Source organism: Artemia franciscana, chromosome 6 (assembly GCF_032884065.1).
Source record: "Artemia franciscana chromosome 6, ASM3288406v1, whole genome shotgun sequence".
In the NCBI taxonomy this organism is placed as follows: domain Eukaryota; kingdom Metazoa; phylum Arthropoda; class Branchiopoda; order Anostraca; family Artemiidae; genus Artemia; species Artemia franciscana.
The window spans coordinates 10,912,850-10,931,272 of record NC_088868.1 but is presented as its reverse complement, the minus strand read 5'-3'; the positions used below and the strand labels follow the sequence as shown (position 1 = coordinate 10,931,272).

The following is an 18,423-nucleotide window of genomic DNA, read 5'->3' as shown; positions in this document are numbered from 1 at the left end:
ATTTTGATGGTTAACGTTAAACTTGATGAATTTTATATAGTTTGAATAAACATAGGAAGCAAATTCTTTTGATGTATGTATTGTTATATATATTGTATATATTCTTTTAATGCTCGATTATTATTGGGCCGAATTTCTCCTCATTTACCATTTATTACCATGAAGTGTTTCATAATTATACTGGGTAAATATATATTTCATGAATTTACGCTTTATATTCTTTTAACTTAACCCACTGCCATTTTACTAGACTTAGGCTTCATGCTATATTTGAGAAAGTGAAGTTTTCCAAATAAATTTTATTATGCATCTTTGAATAGTAGTAGAGATAAATTAGGGGTTAATGCAAACAGCACCTGATAAATAATATAAATGTAATAAGTACTTGCTGGTTATTTCTCTATGAAATACGTTCAACATTCCCTCTAAAACAAAATTGTAAGATTTACAGAAGTGAGAGTGCGGCAGGGGATGACGTAACCCGCATTTGCCCCCCCCCCCCCGCCAAAAAAAAACCTAGATTCGTCTTTGACTAGAGAAGTACTTCTAAATTTTCTTAAGGGTATCTTCACTGCCCCTACTTTATTACCATGTTTAACTTATAAATTTTCCCTTTTTTTTCAGATGTTGCTACTGTATCGTTGTTTCAGCATGCTCCTCCCGAGCAAAGATACCAAATGCCTGATTTTGCCAGTGTATTCTCTCGTAACCAAAGAACTCATACCAGTGAAAACCCTTTTGAGTGTGACATATGTAAGAAAACATTCACGTATAGGTCTAGTTTATCTGTTCATCAACGAACTCATACTGGAGACAAACCTTATGAATGTGACATTTGTAAGAAAACATTTACCTATAGATCTAGTTTATCTGTTCATCAACGAGCTCATAGTGGAGACAAACCTTATGAGTGTGAGGTTTGTAAGAAAACATTCACCAAAAGATCTATTTTGTCTGCCCATAAAATAAGCCATACAGAAGAAAAACCTTTTGAATGCATTATATGTAAGAAACGTTTTGTTTTCAGGTCAGGTTTATATGCCCATAAAAGAACTCATAGTGGGAAAAAAACCTCCCAGTGTGATGTATGTGAAAAATTTTTCTTTTCAAGTTCCGATTTATTTCGTCATCAACAAACTCACACCGGTGAAAAACCTTTCGAGTGTGAAACTTGTAAGAAAACATTCACCAGAAAATCTAGTCTATTTGTTCATCAACGAACTCATTCTGGGGAAAAACCTTTTGAGTGTGATATTTGTAAGAAAACATTCACCTATAGATGTAGTTTATCTGCTCATCAAAGAATTCATCGTCAAGAAAAACCTTTTAGATGTAATATATGTAAGAAATGTTTCACTTCAATTTCTGGCTTATCTCGTCATCAACGAACTCATACTGGGGAAAAACCATTCGACTGTAACATTTGTGAAAAAAAATTTGCCACTAGATGTAATCTATTTGCTCATCAAAGAACTCATAATGAAGAAAAACCTTACACATGTAAAATATGCAAGAAATGTTTCACTTCAAGCTCTATTTTATGTCACCATCAAGGAACTCATGCTAGAGAGAAAGCTGTTGAATGTTATGAATGAAAGAAGTGTTTTACTTTCAGTTTAGGTTTATCTACTCATTAAAGAGCTCATACGGACGACAATCCTTTCAAATGTAATACACGGATGAACGGCATGTATTTTGATTGCCGTTCACATTTATCTCATCATCAACGAACTCGTACTGGAGATAAACCCTTTTTGTCTGACATTTGTAAGTAAATATTCACTACAATTTAATTTATCTGCTCATAATGGCGAAAAACCTTTCAAATGTGATTCATGTCCTAAGTGTTTTACTTCAAGTTTCTGTTTATCTCGTCGCTAAAGAAAAACCTTACGAATGCAATATATGTAAAAAGAATTTCACTTTTAGGATTTAATTCATTTGCTCATCAAAGTACTCTTACTGAAGAAAGATCTTTCTGTGATCGAACATCTTAATTTTGGTTGTGGTTTGTATAATCATCTAAAAATTCATATTGGGGGAGAAACCGTTTGTGTTTTTCAGTGTAAAAGTTAGATGTATTTATTTGATACTATTTAAGATACTCTTTAGGTTCGATACTATTTGATTTAATAAGTGAGTCACCATCACTCTATACATATAAAAAGAAATTGAAAGTTTTTTCTGCCTATAGTTGTGGGGACTGAATGTAAAGTGATTTATTTATAAATTAGTTTATAAGTCCCATCCGTGTCTCTAGGGTCGATTCTTTTTTTTGTCCTTTTCGCTTCTCTCTCTCTCTCTCTTTCTCTATATACTTCGTGTGAGGTATTGAGGTGTGATTCCTTCTTTTTTTACTCTCTATTGTTAAAGGAGACAAAACGAGTTGCCACCCTGTCTCCTTTGTATAAAGTTTATGTATATCGTTTTTTATTTAATTTATTTAATTATTAATTTATTTAATTTATTTATTTAGTTTTTTTTTTAAGTCAACTCAAAAGTCCTTGTCAAAGTTATAAGGTAATTCATGTTGTATTAACACTTATTTTCTGTTAAGTATTAGCAAAGCATATTCATATTTTCTAATACCTATAAAAGAGATATACACTTACATATGTATTTTTACATGTATGTATATGTTGTACTACCATCGCCTCTTCTTCAGGAACATATTTACTAATACAAAGAGATATGCAATTATATATGTATTTTGACGTGTATGTATATGTTGAATTAACAATGCCTCTTCTTCGGGAACATATTTTCTAATACTTATATAAGAGATATGCAATTATATATGTATTTTGACGTTTATGTATATGTTGAATTAACAACGCCTCTTCTTCAGGAACAGTTGAATAAGAAGTTGCAGAGTAGAAAATGTTACAACAGAGAAGATGGCTGGAATAAATGTAGGAAAATAGTTTGTGAAGTCGCTGATAGTGTCTTAGGGAAGAAAGCTAGAAACACAGCTAGGGATATTAGTGAAAATGCTTTATTTTTAATACAGAGATGGAGGGTCGGTACAAAATTATTTGAATGATGGATTATATAAAAATAAGAAAAGTAAAGAAAGTGGAGAAAACATTAAAATGTGGATTAAGGAGGCGTGAAGATGGGGGAAATTGCCGAAGATCTGGAAGAGCAACCAGAAAGCATAATAGGAATATATAGTACTGGCATGTTTATAAATTGGGAGAGAAAAGTCAATCTGGACTTGTCCTAGTTAAATTAGTAAGAAGAAAAGAGTTAAAGAGATTGGCAGAACGTTTTGAGAATTTGCTAAACCGTGATAGAGTTACAGGAAAAGATACAGAAAAGAACGAAAAAATTTGTAACACATTGGATGTGAAGGAAGATTTATTTTGTGAGGAAAAATTAGTGACAGCACTGACTAAAATGATAAAAAAAGTTAATAAGGCTCCAGGTGCTTGTAGTATAGTAAATGAGTTTTTTTTTTTAAATACGGTGGTTGTGAGGTTAATGATAAGTTTTTGGAAATTATGAATGTGATTTCTGAAGTGATGAGTGAGTTACACATTTATAGACGCATTAGCCCATTTTCTGTAATAAGCAAATTGCTTTATATTATGATACTTTATAGACTTAGATTTGGAGTAGAATTAGAGTGCAGAACCAAAATCAAAACACGCATTAATTCAGAAGCGTTCAGAAATTAAATATAATTTTTTTTTTTAACTGAAAGTAAGGAGCGATGTTAAAACTTAAAACGAACAGAAATTATTCCGTATATGAAAGTGGCTGCTCCCTCCTCAACCCCCGCTCTTAACGCTAAAGTTTTTTACTGTTTCAAAAAGTAGAGTTAAGAGAAAGAGTCAAACTTTAGCTTAAAGAGCGGGGCGTTGAGGAGGGAGCAGCCCCTTTCATATACGAATTCATTTCTGTTCGTTTTTAAGTGTTAATATCGCTCCTTACTTTCAGTTAAATTTTTTTTTGTTTTTTATTTAATGTTAATAAAGGATAAGGACGTTAATTTCAGTTTCATAGATTATGAAAAAGCGTTAGATTCGACTGATAGAAGAGCTTTAATGAAGGTTTTATCCTTCTGTGGTGTACCAGATAAACACATTAGTAATAATCCTATACAGAAGATAATATTGCTGCGGCTAAGCAAGGAAGTGAGTTTAGAAGCTGGTTTTGTATTAAATAAGGAGTTAAGCAGGGTTGCATTCTATCCCCATTTTTTGGATTCATTTTGATGAACTTCATCCTAAGGAGTACAGCAAAGATTGCGGGAGAACACGAAATCAAAAAAGGAAGTAAAACTGTACTCCGCCTAGATTATGCTGATGATTCAAGCATCATAGATGAAAATTTTAGTAAATGAAAGAATTTTGAGAGGTTTTGTGGTTCAGGGTGAAAGAATAGGTTTGAAAATGAATGCCAAGAAGACTAGGAATAAGTAAAGATCAAGAGGTTATGTTGGTAACAAGAACAACAATCGAGCGGACAGCTTCACTTACCTAAGTAGTATTATTAGTAAAGACGCTGGGTGCAGTGAAGAAGCTAAAAGTAGAATAGCCAAGAACTAGTGTTTTTTTGTTGTTTTTTTTACAATTAAAAAAAGTCTGGAACAATAGGAAGATCTGTCTGCGAACCAAGATTAAAATATTGGGAGCTACAGTGATCAAGTATGGTTCCGAAGCAAAACATAATAACAATCAAGTTGAAACTTGTATCCTTTATTCCATGATCGAAACGCATAGCTATGCAAAATAAGCAATATACTGTTTTTCCGACAAGTGGAACCTAAAATAAGATAGAAAAGAGTTTTTTCTCTCTAAAATCCTGTAACTTGCCACCAATAAGATTTTGGGCCGAAAAAGAACCCTATTTAAAAATAAAAATCAAGTTCAGACCTAGGTCGCCATCAGCTCACAGCACCAGGGATAATAACCCTATGTTATGTAAATCATCCATTGTTTACCTACAGGTTTAAAATATTGGTTTAAATTAAATGTAGTTTTAAATACAAAACACGGCCATGCTTGGTCTACGTTTTCCGATCAGTATTTGTCTGAAACAAATTAATATTTTTTTTCTCTAGCTTTGGATTGGTCGCATGTAGTTCCGATAGTTTTATCTTAAAGCCTAAAACTATACAGTGGGGCCTGTGAGTTGTACACAGGAAAAAAATGTTTCCCTTTAAATAGGCTGAAAATTTTTATGAATGATTTGATAACGATATTTGTTGCTTTTTTTGGGCGTATAGCTCGCACTGTAATTTATTCTTTTCTTTTTTTCTCCGTTGGAATACCTTATAAACGTAAATTTCCGATAAGAATTGGTTCAATTGCCGTGCGGAAGGTTGCTTGAGGTAGATTGTGAAGAATTACTTCCATAGGAGAAAAATTATCACTCGTCTTATCATCTGTCGTCCTAGCCAAGTGATTAACGCTCCGGACTTGAGATCCTGGGGTCAGGGGGTTCGAGTCCTGATGTTACTGGTTATTAGGTTTGAAGCGGGAGTCAATGGTGTGACTGTAAGCTCAGCTGGAGACGACCCAGCTCTAAATGGGTACCTAGAGAAATCTAGGGGAAAACAAAGGAAGCGTCAGATAATTTGCCTCCAACCATGCATTGCACTCCCGGCCAAAGGCATTGAATCAGAAGATTGGTCAGCATACGAAAACGTTTTTTAAGTTATGTCTCCTCCTATCATTGTATTGGTCAAGACACTTATGGATACAACTTTGAATCTAACCGCAATAAAGAATGTCCGTTTGAGCAGGGGCGAACCCAGCGACAAATTTCGGACGGGGAGAGGTGGATAAATTGACTAAGGGATGGTAATGCTGGTTATAAAGGATAAGTAAAGTTTTCAGAATATAAGGTGCATTTTTTTGAGAAAACACAGCAAATATGTAATTATAAAAAAATATCAAGCCATCTTTTTGTTGTTGTGGGCTAGTTTATCCAAAACGTCTTCTGCATTGACTGGAATGTCCCTGTCAATGGATAATAAGGGCAATCAATTAAGCCATTCATGACCCGAGGCGCTCCGCACGTAGCCGTAGTGGCGGGAATCGCACCAATCTGCAAAAACTGATGTAGAGTTGGGAAAATGTTCTAATTGCATTTGTTTAAACATATTAAGAAATACTTCGATGCCTCGTTTCCCGACTGTATCCATATTCTCCTCTACAGAGCCAACTCAGCTTGTAAACTTCCCCTATAGCTTTCTGCATCAAAATACTCATAATTAGTTAAAGTATCCGATATATCTTTTTTTTCTGCTTCGAGTGAAACACAGTGCAGATGAAGTAGATATTGCAGTGACTCGAGCAATTCTCTGTAATTAAGAACTCGTCGATGCAGAAAGTAGTTCATAAATGGGATAAACACAGAAAGTCGGTAAGACGTTTTAGGATCCTCTTACACTGTTGCGTTATTATCCCTGTACGTTTGTTTTGGAGCTCATCTGGGTAATAATGCTGATTTCAGGATCTTGACCCGGTTTCAGTAATAAGTGAAAAGGACAATTTTCGGCAATCTTTCATCCTTATAACCCTAGAAAGCGGGATTGAACCATATCTTTCGTACAGCTGACAGTTTGAAATACGGTCAGTCAGCTAGGTATCAAGAACAATGCGTAGGCAATTTATCTGGAAAACATCTTGTAAATCTTCATCCACGTTTTGGAGCGCCCATGCTACAGAGCTATCTGTCCATCACTGTACCTTCCAATATTCTAATCTTAGTTTGCATACTGATCTTCCTATTCTTCACTTCTTTTGTTCAAGTGTGAAAAAAACTAAGCCTTTGCTATTCTACTTTTAATATCTTCACTGCTCCCATCGTCTTTACTAATAACACTACCCAGCCAAGTGAAGCTGTCCACCTGATCAACCTTTTCGTTACCCGACGTCACCTTTTCATCTTCACTTATTGCTAGCCCTAGTGACTTAGTCTTCTTAACATTAATTTTCCAACCTATTCTAGCACCCTGAACTCTCAAAGCCTATAAAAGTTCACTCATTTTGCTCACACTTTTCATCTAGGATGCTTAAATCGTCAGCATGAGTCCAGGAGAGTTTTTCCTCCCCATTTGATTCTGTGGTTCCCCATTGCCTCTCCTATGCTCCTTAAGACAATCTTTCAAAATGATCTATAAAAGGGGATCTATCACAACTCTGCTTAACTCTTGAGTTAATACAAAACCAGCCGCTAATTTCATTTCCTACCTTAACCGGAGCGGTGCTATTCTTGTATATAGCACTAATCACTTTAATGTGTTTGTCTGGTACATTATACAAAGATTTTTGAGCACCGTCTGTACTCTGCTCACTCAAGCCCACATCAAAATACTTAACAACCCCTACTAGAAGGCAGCAAAACCAATTAGTAGTTACGGATACTGCAATGACACCACTTTTTGCTTACACATCAGTTTTGTTTAAAATGCAACTTAATTAAGACAAATCATATCAATAGCTTCCAAGGATAAATTATTTCTGAATATTTACGCATATTTTCTTTAAAGACATTGTTTTTCTTAGTTGAATTTAACAAGTATAAAATGTGCGTTTATTTAACATCAATACACATGTTAGGAGCAACTTCCAGTTTTGACTCGGAATTCATAGTGCATAATGTAGACCTTTTTTTGGATTTAGACTTTTATTTATTGGCAACAGATTATAGCTTTGTCCGGACCAACAGCTACATTGATAAGAATTAATTCAGCTACGAAAGTATTATAATTTGAATAAGCGGATCCGTTTTAGACTGAGAATTCCCTTGAGAATTGTGGATTTTCTTATTGATAGTCCGTATCGATCGAATCTACCTTTCTTTTAATACATGTTATTAACATTTACGAATTAGAAGAGACATTTTAAGTGGCTATAAGTGACTCAACGCAAGAGAGAGGATACAAAGCTGGACTGTTCTATAGGAAGTACCAGTGCCTTGCCTAGCCAGTTGGGTGTTTTGTTGAAGATTTTCAGTCGCTCAATTACGCCCTGTATCCCGTTAGTATCTGGCTTATCTGTGCTTATATCTTACAAAACTTTGAATACCGACTTGAATAGAAAGTTTTTCTGCCCTGAATACGTAGGCAGTTCTGGTAGAGGAACTTGTCAATGTAGCAAATGCAATCAGTGGCTGCACCCCAAATGTGCTGAAATTAAACTGCAACAATGGTTAGAAAACGTTACCTGGTGCTGTTTGAACTGTTGCATCTATTATCCCAGCTCTTCTGAAGTTATAGAGCCAGTTATCCCCGTTCAAACAAATCCCTGCGAGGGTTTAGCACCAGACTTTGCATAAGAAATTTCGAGTTCTACTTATTCCTCGTCCTTAGTGAAACCCACCGAGCGCAGGAATTCTAAGAAATTAGAAACGTCTCACTTATGCGAAATTAAAGATCAAGAGAAAATTAGTGAACTTCACTAATCAATCAAGCTTTATTTCGCTGTAAGAAATGAGTCTAACTCGCTTAATAAGACTTATACACCTAAAGGAACTCCTATTTCCCACGTAAAGCTATCGATGAATGCTGCGATTCAAATTGAAGGACATAATGAAATATCGCTTTAATGAACCAAACTCATGCAAAACAGGCCTAGGTATGTTTATGAGTTTGATCAGATTAATGACCAATTACCCTGGCGGAATACCAAAATTCATCTTATGACTAAACAGCTAAAAAACATTGGTGAACAAACCAATAAAATGACATACGATCTTAAACTATAAATTTGTTGAAAAGACCACAAAATTTCATGTTTGGAAAACAAAATTGAGAGAATAAATAGTCTCTATCTCCCTTCTCCCGGGCTTGCAAAGCTGCCGTCAATTAAAAGTGCTATCAACGATGTCAGCCTGTACTTACGCCAATATTCGGACATTCTATTACAAATACAACTTTGGAGATGCATATAACTCCAGCAAGTTTTTTCGTAAAAAAGCATTCTAAAAGTAACAGTACTAAAATAAAATGTAACTTCATTGCTCAGCTAGTGTAGAGTAGCCCCCTGGCTGTTGATTTTAAACATCACATAGTGTTCAGGATATTGCGAATATCTGAATATGAGGACATTCCTGTGCTCCTTCAGGTAAAATCCATCAAAATGATCCATATTAAGGGCGATAAAACAAAAGTTGCTAATCTCCTGATTTAATACGAAACCGGCTGCTGACCTCATTTCCTATCCTAACCGCAGAAATGTCATTCTCGTACATAGCACTAATCACTTTAATGTATATCTGGTATACCTTACAAGAATAAAACCTTTGCTAAAGCTCTCTATCGATAGAATCGAACGCTTGCTTATAATCTATAAAACTGAGAACCAAAGGTGTTTGATAGCTCAGGCACTTCTCAATTATTAACCTAAGAGTGAAAATTTGGTAGAAACATGCTCTACCTTTCTAAAACGGCAAACTAACCAAGCAAACACAGTTTGCCAATTTTTCGCTGTAAGTTATTGTAAACACGGGGAAGAAGTGTCGTTTCTTGCACATTTGCAAGCAATCTATTGTCGGAAATTGAAAAAAAGACGATCGTAATTTAGACCATAACCAGCGTGCTTTAAAGTTGTTGTAAAAGTACTCATGTCCCTAGACCTAGTTTGATAGTTCCAGTTCAGTCTAGGGATCGGCATCAGCCATGTGATCGTTTTTTGAAAGTACCAAAAATGACATCACGATGGAAACTGGCGCCAGAACCTGAAGCACCAGTTAACAACCACTAACTCAACTATTTTCGAAAGTACTCCAGCCCATCTTTTAACCAAGTTTTTACCCGAAGTATTGATAGTCACGTCCTATAGATTGTCCCCCCCCCACTGTCAAGCCCTCTATATGATCTGGTGTACAGGGATGCTACAACTTCTAATGTTGGAAATAGAAATTCCCCGGTACCCCCATCTGGTCGCCCGAATACTAGGCATCCCTCCTAAATATAATAAACCTCAGCCAAACCTAGAAAGTGTGCATAGTCCTCGTATGTATGTATCGGATTAACGATGCTTCTTGACTGCTAAGGCACTGCAGTGCATTCCTGCAGCATGGTTCGATCTCTGGGTCCCGTGCTACTAAGCTAAAGTTACCCTCAAGCTCATATTTCAAATTCTTTGCCGGATAAAACGAGTGTTTCTGGAACCCACAGTAATAAACATAAGAATATTGAAATACATTAAAATTTACCTCGTTTATAATTAAGTAACGCAGAGTGCCTAAATCTCGAAAAACCTGTTGAGTTTGATATTGCGTTGAATAATCTAGCATCAGATTTAATTTGTATAACCGAAGTTCTGACCCAAAACCTGGATGACCAGGGAAAGCGACTGCAAATAACGCTGTAAAGGTTGCTGTGTTAGCTGCAACCTAGTAAGAGACGATCCCCCCAATATTATGAAATACAATAAATCACAACTCCTAAAATGATGTCAAAAATATTTATTTAGTCTACAACATTAAATATTGAAGATTTTCAAAATTGGAAGAATGTAGAGTAAAGTGGTGAAAAGGGATTAATTGCAACAAAAAAAAAATCAGAAAAAAACTTGGAGTCGCTACAAAAAAAGTTAAATAATAAATGTGGAACAGAAGCTAGTTTATGAAACAAGGTCTTTAGGTCTCACCTGGTCCTGATGACTGTCGGAATCAACTACGAATAGCTAATATTATAATATCCAATTTTATAAGTATGGTGTTCTTGTGTGATTTTTGCATGCTCAGTAAAAAGTTTTACGATAACAAGAGTATGGGCAATAAACTCTATATATAGTGCATGCTTCTAATGTACGAATTTAAAAATATACCTCTGATTAGCTGACATGTAAAAAAAAACACTCATAAAGCGTTATTTGCTTATAACTACACATTTAAAAAATTTTCTCCAGCATGAACTCTAATGACTTTGGCATTTTGATAATTACATCAAACTCTTACATAGTAATAAATGCAAACATTTTTCCCCTTTCATGAGATTTTCGGTGATAATATAAACCTAAACTGAGTAAAACGTTTTTAACACATATCACATTCAAAAGATTTTTCTCCTGTATAAGTTCTATGGTGAACAGATAGGCCTAAACTACATCTATAGGTGAATGTTTTCTTACACATATCACACTTAAAAGGTTTTTGACCGGTATCAGTTCCTTGATGATAAGATAAACTAGATCTACAAGCGAATATTTTTATACATATTTATTACACTCGAAAGGTTTTTCATTAGTATGAGTTCTTTGGTGACGAGATAAACCTGAACTGAAAGTAAAACATTTTTTACACACACAACATTCGTAAGGTTTTTCTCCTCTATGACTTCTTTGGTGACGAGAGAAACGTAAACTGCAATTAAAACGTTCCTTGCATATGTCACATTCGAAATTTTTTTCTTCTGTGTGAGTTCTTTTATGGGCAGATAAATTAGAGCTTCTGGTGAATTTTTTCTTACAGATTTCACACTCAAAAGGTTTTTCTCCAGTATGAGTTCTTTGATGACGAGACAAATCATAACTTGTTGTAAAACGTTTCTTACATATATCACATCCGAAAGGTTTTACCCCAGTGTGAGTTCTTTGATGACGAGATAAATCTGAGCTTGAAGTAAAACGTTTCTTACATATATCACATTCAAAAGCTTTGTTTTCAGTATGAATTCTTTGATGAGTAGACAAATTACATTTTGAGGTGAATGTTTTCTTACAAATGTCACACTCAAAAGGTTTAGCTCCGGTGTGAGTTTTTCGATGACGACGTAATTGGGAACTGTGAGTAAAACACTTGTTGCATATATCGCATTCAAAAGGTTTTTCTTCCACGCGATTTTTTCTATGAGCAAAGATGTTATGCGCAACCAAATCTGTCTTATTATTATAACTTTGACTGCACACTCTACAAATGAAAACATCTTCTGTGGGTAAAATAACCGATAAAGTACTTGGATTTTTTTTAGGTTCCTCGTTTTTTATCACATCAATATTGGGATAAATACAGTTTTCGCTTGACGCCTCAAATTTACATTCTTGATCTATTTCTTGTTTTATATAAACACTTACAGAATCAGGTGTTTGATATTCTTGCTCCGAAAAAACATGCTTAAACAGCGATGTAGTGGCAAATTCTGAAATAAAATTAAAAATTAATGAAGCCAAATACAATAGTAAGGGCTGACGTGAGGATAGGGCAATCCTCAAATAAAAATAAAGTATTTCCCCAGCAATTCTATTCTTTTCCCAGATTAAATTCGACCTCCACCTCCTGAGAGTCAAAAATGTTTGCCAAAGAATGAAATATTCAGTTGTTCACAAATCCATGTTCAAGGCCATTCGCAAGTCTTTTGCTTTACAAGCTAAACGTGGTGCAAAGAAGTGAAGTTCAAAAAGCATATCCCTTAATAATAGAAATTCAACATAGCAATAAGAAAAAAACTATAGCCGATTTCGAGGCCGGGCCCCGGCACCTGGCACGCAACAGGATTGTATATTTAGAAGGCAGCTTGTATAAGGCAGATAATGTTAACTTTTTCCTGATGTCATGGCGTCAAGTAAGCTTCGACGTAACCAACCTGTGAAGAATGCTAAAAAGGCAAATATTTCTAACAAAAAGACGCTTTAAATAAATACAAAGTCGCTCTTTTAAAGGGGGCATTAAAGTAAAAACAAAGAGCCCTTTCAAGTGAAAGTAGGGAACAACATTAAAACTTAAAACGAATATAAATTGTTACGTATACGAGGGGAGTTGCTCCCTCCTCAATAAAGCTTTTTTGGTAATTCAAAGTTTAGCATAAAGAGCAAGGTATATGAGGAGCGAATAACACCCCTCATATACCTAATAATTTCTGTTTGTTTCAAGTTTTAATGTTGTACCTTAATTTCAGTCAAAGAAGCTTTTTTTATTTGTGTTGCGAGAACAACACTTTGGTTTTGTCCCGTTTTTTTTTTTCTTTATTTTTCCTATGCCGCCGATCTCGGCTTATTCCTGGAAACTGTTAAGGGTCTAACCTGTGCGGCTCTTACAGAAAGGGTGGACCTCAGGATGGATTGATGAATATGACATTACATTTTGGAAAGCTCCACAGAACTCTTGCCTGGGACCAAAAAGGATGGTTTTGCTTGTCCACGAGCCAGAGCCTATGGTGTGCAAAGTGAACTGGAGTAATATAGCCTATGTCAGAAAGGAGTATTTGAAGCTGTGCAGCCAAGCTTTCGTTTCATCAAACCATGTTTCTGCTTTCGAGTGGAAAGCTCCGTTCTAGCAGGCAAGCACGCAGGCACCACTTTAAAATTGAAGATTGACTAACATCTATAAGTGTTAAATATATGCGGCAGTTACCCGGCCCCACAGCAAATATTTCTTCTTTGAGTGACAAATAGAAAAATTTACAGAAGCAAAAAAGCAGCATTTTCCCATGGGTCCGAAAGTGCTGCCGTGATTTTGGCTGGGTTTATCATTTTTTTTTTTCGGACTTGGGATTGAGGTAGAGAAATGTTACCAGATGTACCTCTTAAACTTTAAAAGTTCTGTAATTGCTAAAGAAATTGGAGCTTATGGCGCTGTTTTGGTTTAGTTCCCCTTTTAATCTTACTTCGTGCTTCGCTGGAACAATCATGCTTCGTTCCTTTTTTTGTGAGTTTTTGGACTTTTTTTAGTGTCCCTTTTAAATTGTAGATATATATGTTTATTTCTTGTTCTTTTCTGTATTATCATATTTTTTTTTTGTCCCTTTCCCTTTTTTTCTGACTTGTATTTGTTCAAGTTTAGTTTGACAGATTTTTTTTTTTTTTTTTTACTCATAATTTGATTATTTATTATTATTAGTGTTTTTGCTTTGTTTGCTTTGTTAGTCGACTCAGAAGTCCGAATTCGGTCCTTTGAGGTCTTGTGATAGTGATCTTTTTGAAATAAATATCTTATCTAAGTGGTGACGTTAAAAAGTTGGCCTACGGAAAAAAAAATCAACTTTTAAACTAAGACAGATAGAATTTTTTTTCGACGGCAATCCATAGCTCTTGATGAGATGATCAAAGCATATGTCATCCATTTTTTGGTACAAAAATTCCTTCATGAGATATACTAGTTTGAAAATTTCAAGGGGTTGACAACTTCAATAGTAAGGTACACACTAAAAATAGGCCGATACCAATTGTGAGACAAGTAGAGGACTTGTAAGCAACAGTCGGCTGTTAGCTCATAATCATCTTCGGCAATAAGGGTTTTGCAGCTTTGGCTAGTTGGTGCACCTATTATTTGTTTCCGGTGTATTTGATGGTAAGACCAATGTGGTTCCAGTGGTAAGACAGGCAGGGGACTTGTAAGTAAAAATCGTCTGTTAGGCTACAATTATCTTCAGGGAAAAGGGGTTTGTAACTTTTGCTAGTTGGTGTAGCCTACCCATACTCACTGTAACCTAAAATTAAGTGTTTACGCAACGGGTAGAAACGATAACGTAAAACAATGAGGTAGTTTCGTAATAATTAGTGTCACCTATGGTATTTTAATCCTGAAAAGTTACAGATATCTTTATAATACCAACTCGATTATGTAAGATATTATTCCAAGTTTTCATCCGTCACGATGTCTACGATTGAAAAGGATAAAGTTCAACTGGCCGCAAAGTCAATTTAGTCCCTTCTTTCGATATTCTTTTGTTACTGTCGTTTTTTCAACGCTGAGGAATAGCCTTTGATCATGTGATTACTGATCGCGTTCTTCTTTGAACATAACGTTTTAAAAGCTTCGATAGGCTGATAACTTCAGCTTTTAACCGATAGCAAAGAAACAAAACCAAAGTGTTGCTCTCGCACCACTTTATTGCGAAGCCGGAGAAAGGTTGCCGCAACACTTCACGTTGCTCAGACAACATAGGTCTAGCTTTATTTGTGATCATTCTTGAACACTACCAGGATTTCCAGCATCACCTCAACGGAAAGATCCTCCGTACCCACGGAAAAATCCTTTAAGATGAATTAATCCCGGGGAAAATTTACTCTGGGCAATTACCCTTAACATCTCTACGCTTAAAATTGAGTCGTCAAAGAAAAAATAAAACAAATAAAAATAATTTCGTAAAAGAATTCTGACAAATTCTTCCAGTGGAAAATGTGCGACAACTAAGATCTTTTTGTAGCATTTTCAGCTAATAAATATACAATTCCCCTCCATCCAAATCCCCAACTAAATTTAAATCCGCCCCAGAGTCTAAAAAGACTCTGGGCGGAGACTCTGGTGAGAAAGACTCTGGTGAGAAACGTCTACAAAAATTATAGGAAGATTAGGTGGGTATAAGCTTTATATCTTGCATCATCTCATTCGAGAAAACGTCTTTTCCCTAGAGCCAGTATGGGTGGCTTTCATGAAAAAACTTTTGCATTCTTTCACATAGTTCATCCATAAAATGCACTACAGCAATCTGAACGTTTTATTCATGAAGTTCATAAAACGTGAGATCAAACCATATTCTCCGCAAAACTCATTATTTAACAAACAGCTACTAAGACATTTGCCGAAACACATACAGAAGTATCAAATTTGATGACTGTCATTTTTGTAGCTCACTTACTTGTACTTGTTGCGGGAACAGACGCGGACGCCTCACCCAACATCTAGAAGACTACGTATGGTTGACTCCCATGTGTCACGATCCTGTGCCAGTTCTTCAGCAGACCAGGGCCAGCAGCTCTTCCACTTTCTGCCAAACCTTCGAAATCCCCCAGTGGGGTCGAGGTCGTTTTTGGCAGTTGCCCACCAATTTTTCAATTGACCCTCAGGACGCCTGCGCCATTCCGGCAATGGGGCAGCTAGAAGCACTTGCTTTATAATGCGGTCATTTGGTCTTCTAAGGACATGGCCAAGCAAACTCAGTTTCCTCTCTTTGACAATCGTGGCGGAGGGTTCCATATTACAGCAGCGGTAGCTTCCTATGTCCTAACCATAATTCACGCCAAAAAAGCCCCCTTCGCTCTTCTTCAAAGTTTTTTTTTCAAATGTGAAAGACCTTCTTTGAGTATTCTGCAGCAGCTCAAAATTAAGCATTTTTATCCTCTTATAAGAGTCAAAATAAATACAATTAAAAATTCTAAAAAAGTTGAAAACATACCTCCACTTCGGGTTTTATTTGAGACTGTTTTAAGAGGGTCAGACACAGACTTGAGCTCTTCAGGTATTCTGAGGATATCACCCAGGTCATTATCTTCACGCTTAGGTGATACAATACTGTCTGCATTTTCAAAACGTTCTCCAGTGTCATTTGAATATACGTCTTCAACTTCTTAAAAAAAAAAACCCAACAAATTATGAGAAAAAACCACAGGACAGAACACACTTGTTGCTCTTAATAACGTTCTATCCATAAAATCCTCAATTTATGTAAGTGACTGATTTTAAATAAAAAGAAATTTCAGCAAGTTCTACCATAGTCATTATAATACTATAACTTCCTTAAATAGGCATAAATTATATCAAAGTTTTAAGATAATAGTGGACTTATTGAAGGGCTCTATGCTCTCCTCCTCTATATATGTTGTAAAAACATACACCTTTATACATAGCTTCTATTGATAACGATCATGATGGGTATGTAAATTGAACTGCTCGCAGTCATATATTGATGGGGAGCAAGTTCTACAATAGTGATTATACTACTATAACTTCCTTGAATAGGCATAAATTATATCAAAGTTTTAAGATCATAGTAGACTTATTGAAGGGCTCTATGCTCTCCTCCTCTATATATGTTGTAAAAACATACACCTTTATACATAGCTTCTATTGATAACGATCATGATGGGTATGTAAATTGAACTGCTCGCAGTCATATATTGATGGGGAGCAAAGTTCTACAATAGTCATTATAATACTATAACTTCCTTGATCAGACATAAATTATATAAAAAAACGGAAGTTATGAGTTCCAGCGACATTTTAAAACGTTCGATGTAATAAAAGGGTAATTGGGCTTCCTTTTTTATCATATTAATGGCTTACCGTAAATATGGAGAAAGCGAAATTGTTCCCATCATTGTAAAATATGATGTAAGATCAAAAGCCAAAATAGTTATAACAAGAAATTGAAAATATAAGCAAAAAATTAATCAAAAAAATTTAATCACAAATATATCCCTTGTTCATATAGATTATTTCCCTTTTGTTTGCATCATTTATAGCCGATGACCCGGGCAATAAAAAAAAATCCATTGTAATCAAAAGAATTGAGCCATACTAAACTCAGAGATGGTACCTAAGGCATAAGCAAAATAATTTTAAAAAACATTTGATAAGACAGAGACGTTCATTTAACAAAAGACTTTATCATCCAGATACTTCACATATAGCGATCCAGGCTTTTTTTGTACTGTTATATTAACCTATTAGCGGTTTATGTAGCCAAATGAAATTTTGGCTTGATGTTGGATATAGGAAGCTATTGGCTTAACAAAATGGTTCGTTATCTATTTACCTCCCAGCCCAGACAGATAAATTTGTAATGATAAAATTAACCGAAAATTTATGCTTTTGAATGTAAACAAGCCATTCAAATGATAAAACAGGTATGGCGATGCTGTTCCATTGACAATGGGGATAGATTTGACAAATCATTAAAGCAGATTGTGAATTCAGCAACTTTGTCCTGAGAAACATTATGGCTTTTGCACGGTTTTCGTTCTTAGATAACAAGCTCGTATATGTTTTTATTTTATTTTCAAAGGTAATTCTGGATCTTATTTCAAAATCATCCTTGTCAGTGGAATATAATAACATTTGTTCTTACAATAAATAACCGATAGTCATATAAGGCTCAAAGCCAACATTTTAATGCAGAATTCAAACGAAGCGGCAAGAAAAACCAAGATGTATACTATTTCATCAAATTCCATCCGGTTCTTCACATTTCCAAGCTTCTTCTTTACACAGGTCTATAGCTCAACATTGTTAATTTTGCCAGAATAATTACTCGAAATTTATTTAAAGCTTAAAATTTGTATTTTTAAGCAGAATTAAAAAAAATATATTTTTGAAATTCTTTATATTCTAATTCAACATATTTATTTTCTTTTGATTTTTTAACTTTCATGGGAAACGGGTTTTAAGGCAGAATTTTAACGTTTTTAAAGCTGACTAAAATCAACAGTTTTGGAAACAGATTTTTCATTATGTTTTCTATGTCGAAACCATATGACTCTTCATATCAGGGCTCCTTATATAAAATTGAAAAAAGCTTTTTTTATTTATTTTCTCATTGTTTTTCTTAATAATACTAGAAAATCCTGCACCCTCTTCATGAAAATTCTCTTCCCTAATGATCAATTCTTCCACGGAAAGATCCTCTCAAGTAAGCCCCTCCACCCGATCCCCCCCACGCGAAAAAGTCCCCTGAAAACGTCTGTACACTTCCCAATAACCATAACTATATGTAAACAGTGGTCAAAGCTTGTAAATTGCAGTCCC

At 35.2% G+C, this 18,423-nt stretch overlaps 2 protein-coding genes across 8 annotated transcripts in view; one reads left to right on the top strand and one right to left on the bottom strand.

The window, feature by feature from the left end:
* Positions 1-6,855, top strand: part of LOC136028035 (zinc finger protein 182-like) — a 29,729-nt gene extending 22,874 nt beyond the window's left edge. For both annotated transcript variants that reach the window (XM_065705617.1, XM_065705618.1), the window contains one exon: positions 625-6,855. In XM_065705617.1, coding sequence (XP_065561689.1) covers positions 625-1,595 — 971 coding nt within the window. In that variant the 3' untranslated portion in view covers positions 1,596-6,855. The remainder of the gene's footprint in view (positions 1-624) is intronic.
* A 1,688-nt stretch (positions 6,856-8,543) lies between these two features.
* The window catches only part of LOC136028036 (zinc finger protein 664-like), a 36,869-nt gene continuing 26,989 nt past the window's right edge, over positions 8,544-18,423 (bottom strand). For 5 of the 6 annotated variants that reach the window (XM_065705619.1, XM_065705622.1, XM_065705621.1 and 2 more), the window contains 2 exons: positions 16,076-16,246; positions 8,544-12,100 (listed from right to left, as the gene is read on the bottom strand). In XM_065705619.1, coding sequence (XP_065561691.1) covers positions 11,172-12,100; positions 16,076-16,246 — 1,100 coding nt within the window. In that variant the 3' untranslated portion in view covers positions 8,544-11,171. The remainder of the gene's footprint in view (positions 12,101-16,075; positions 16,247-18,423) is intronic. The other variant, XM_065705624.1, reaches the window with a different exon arrangement.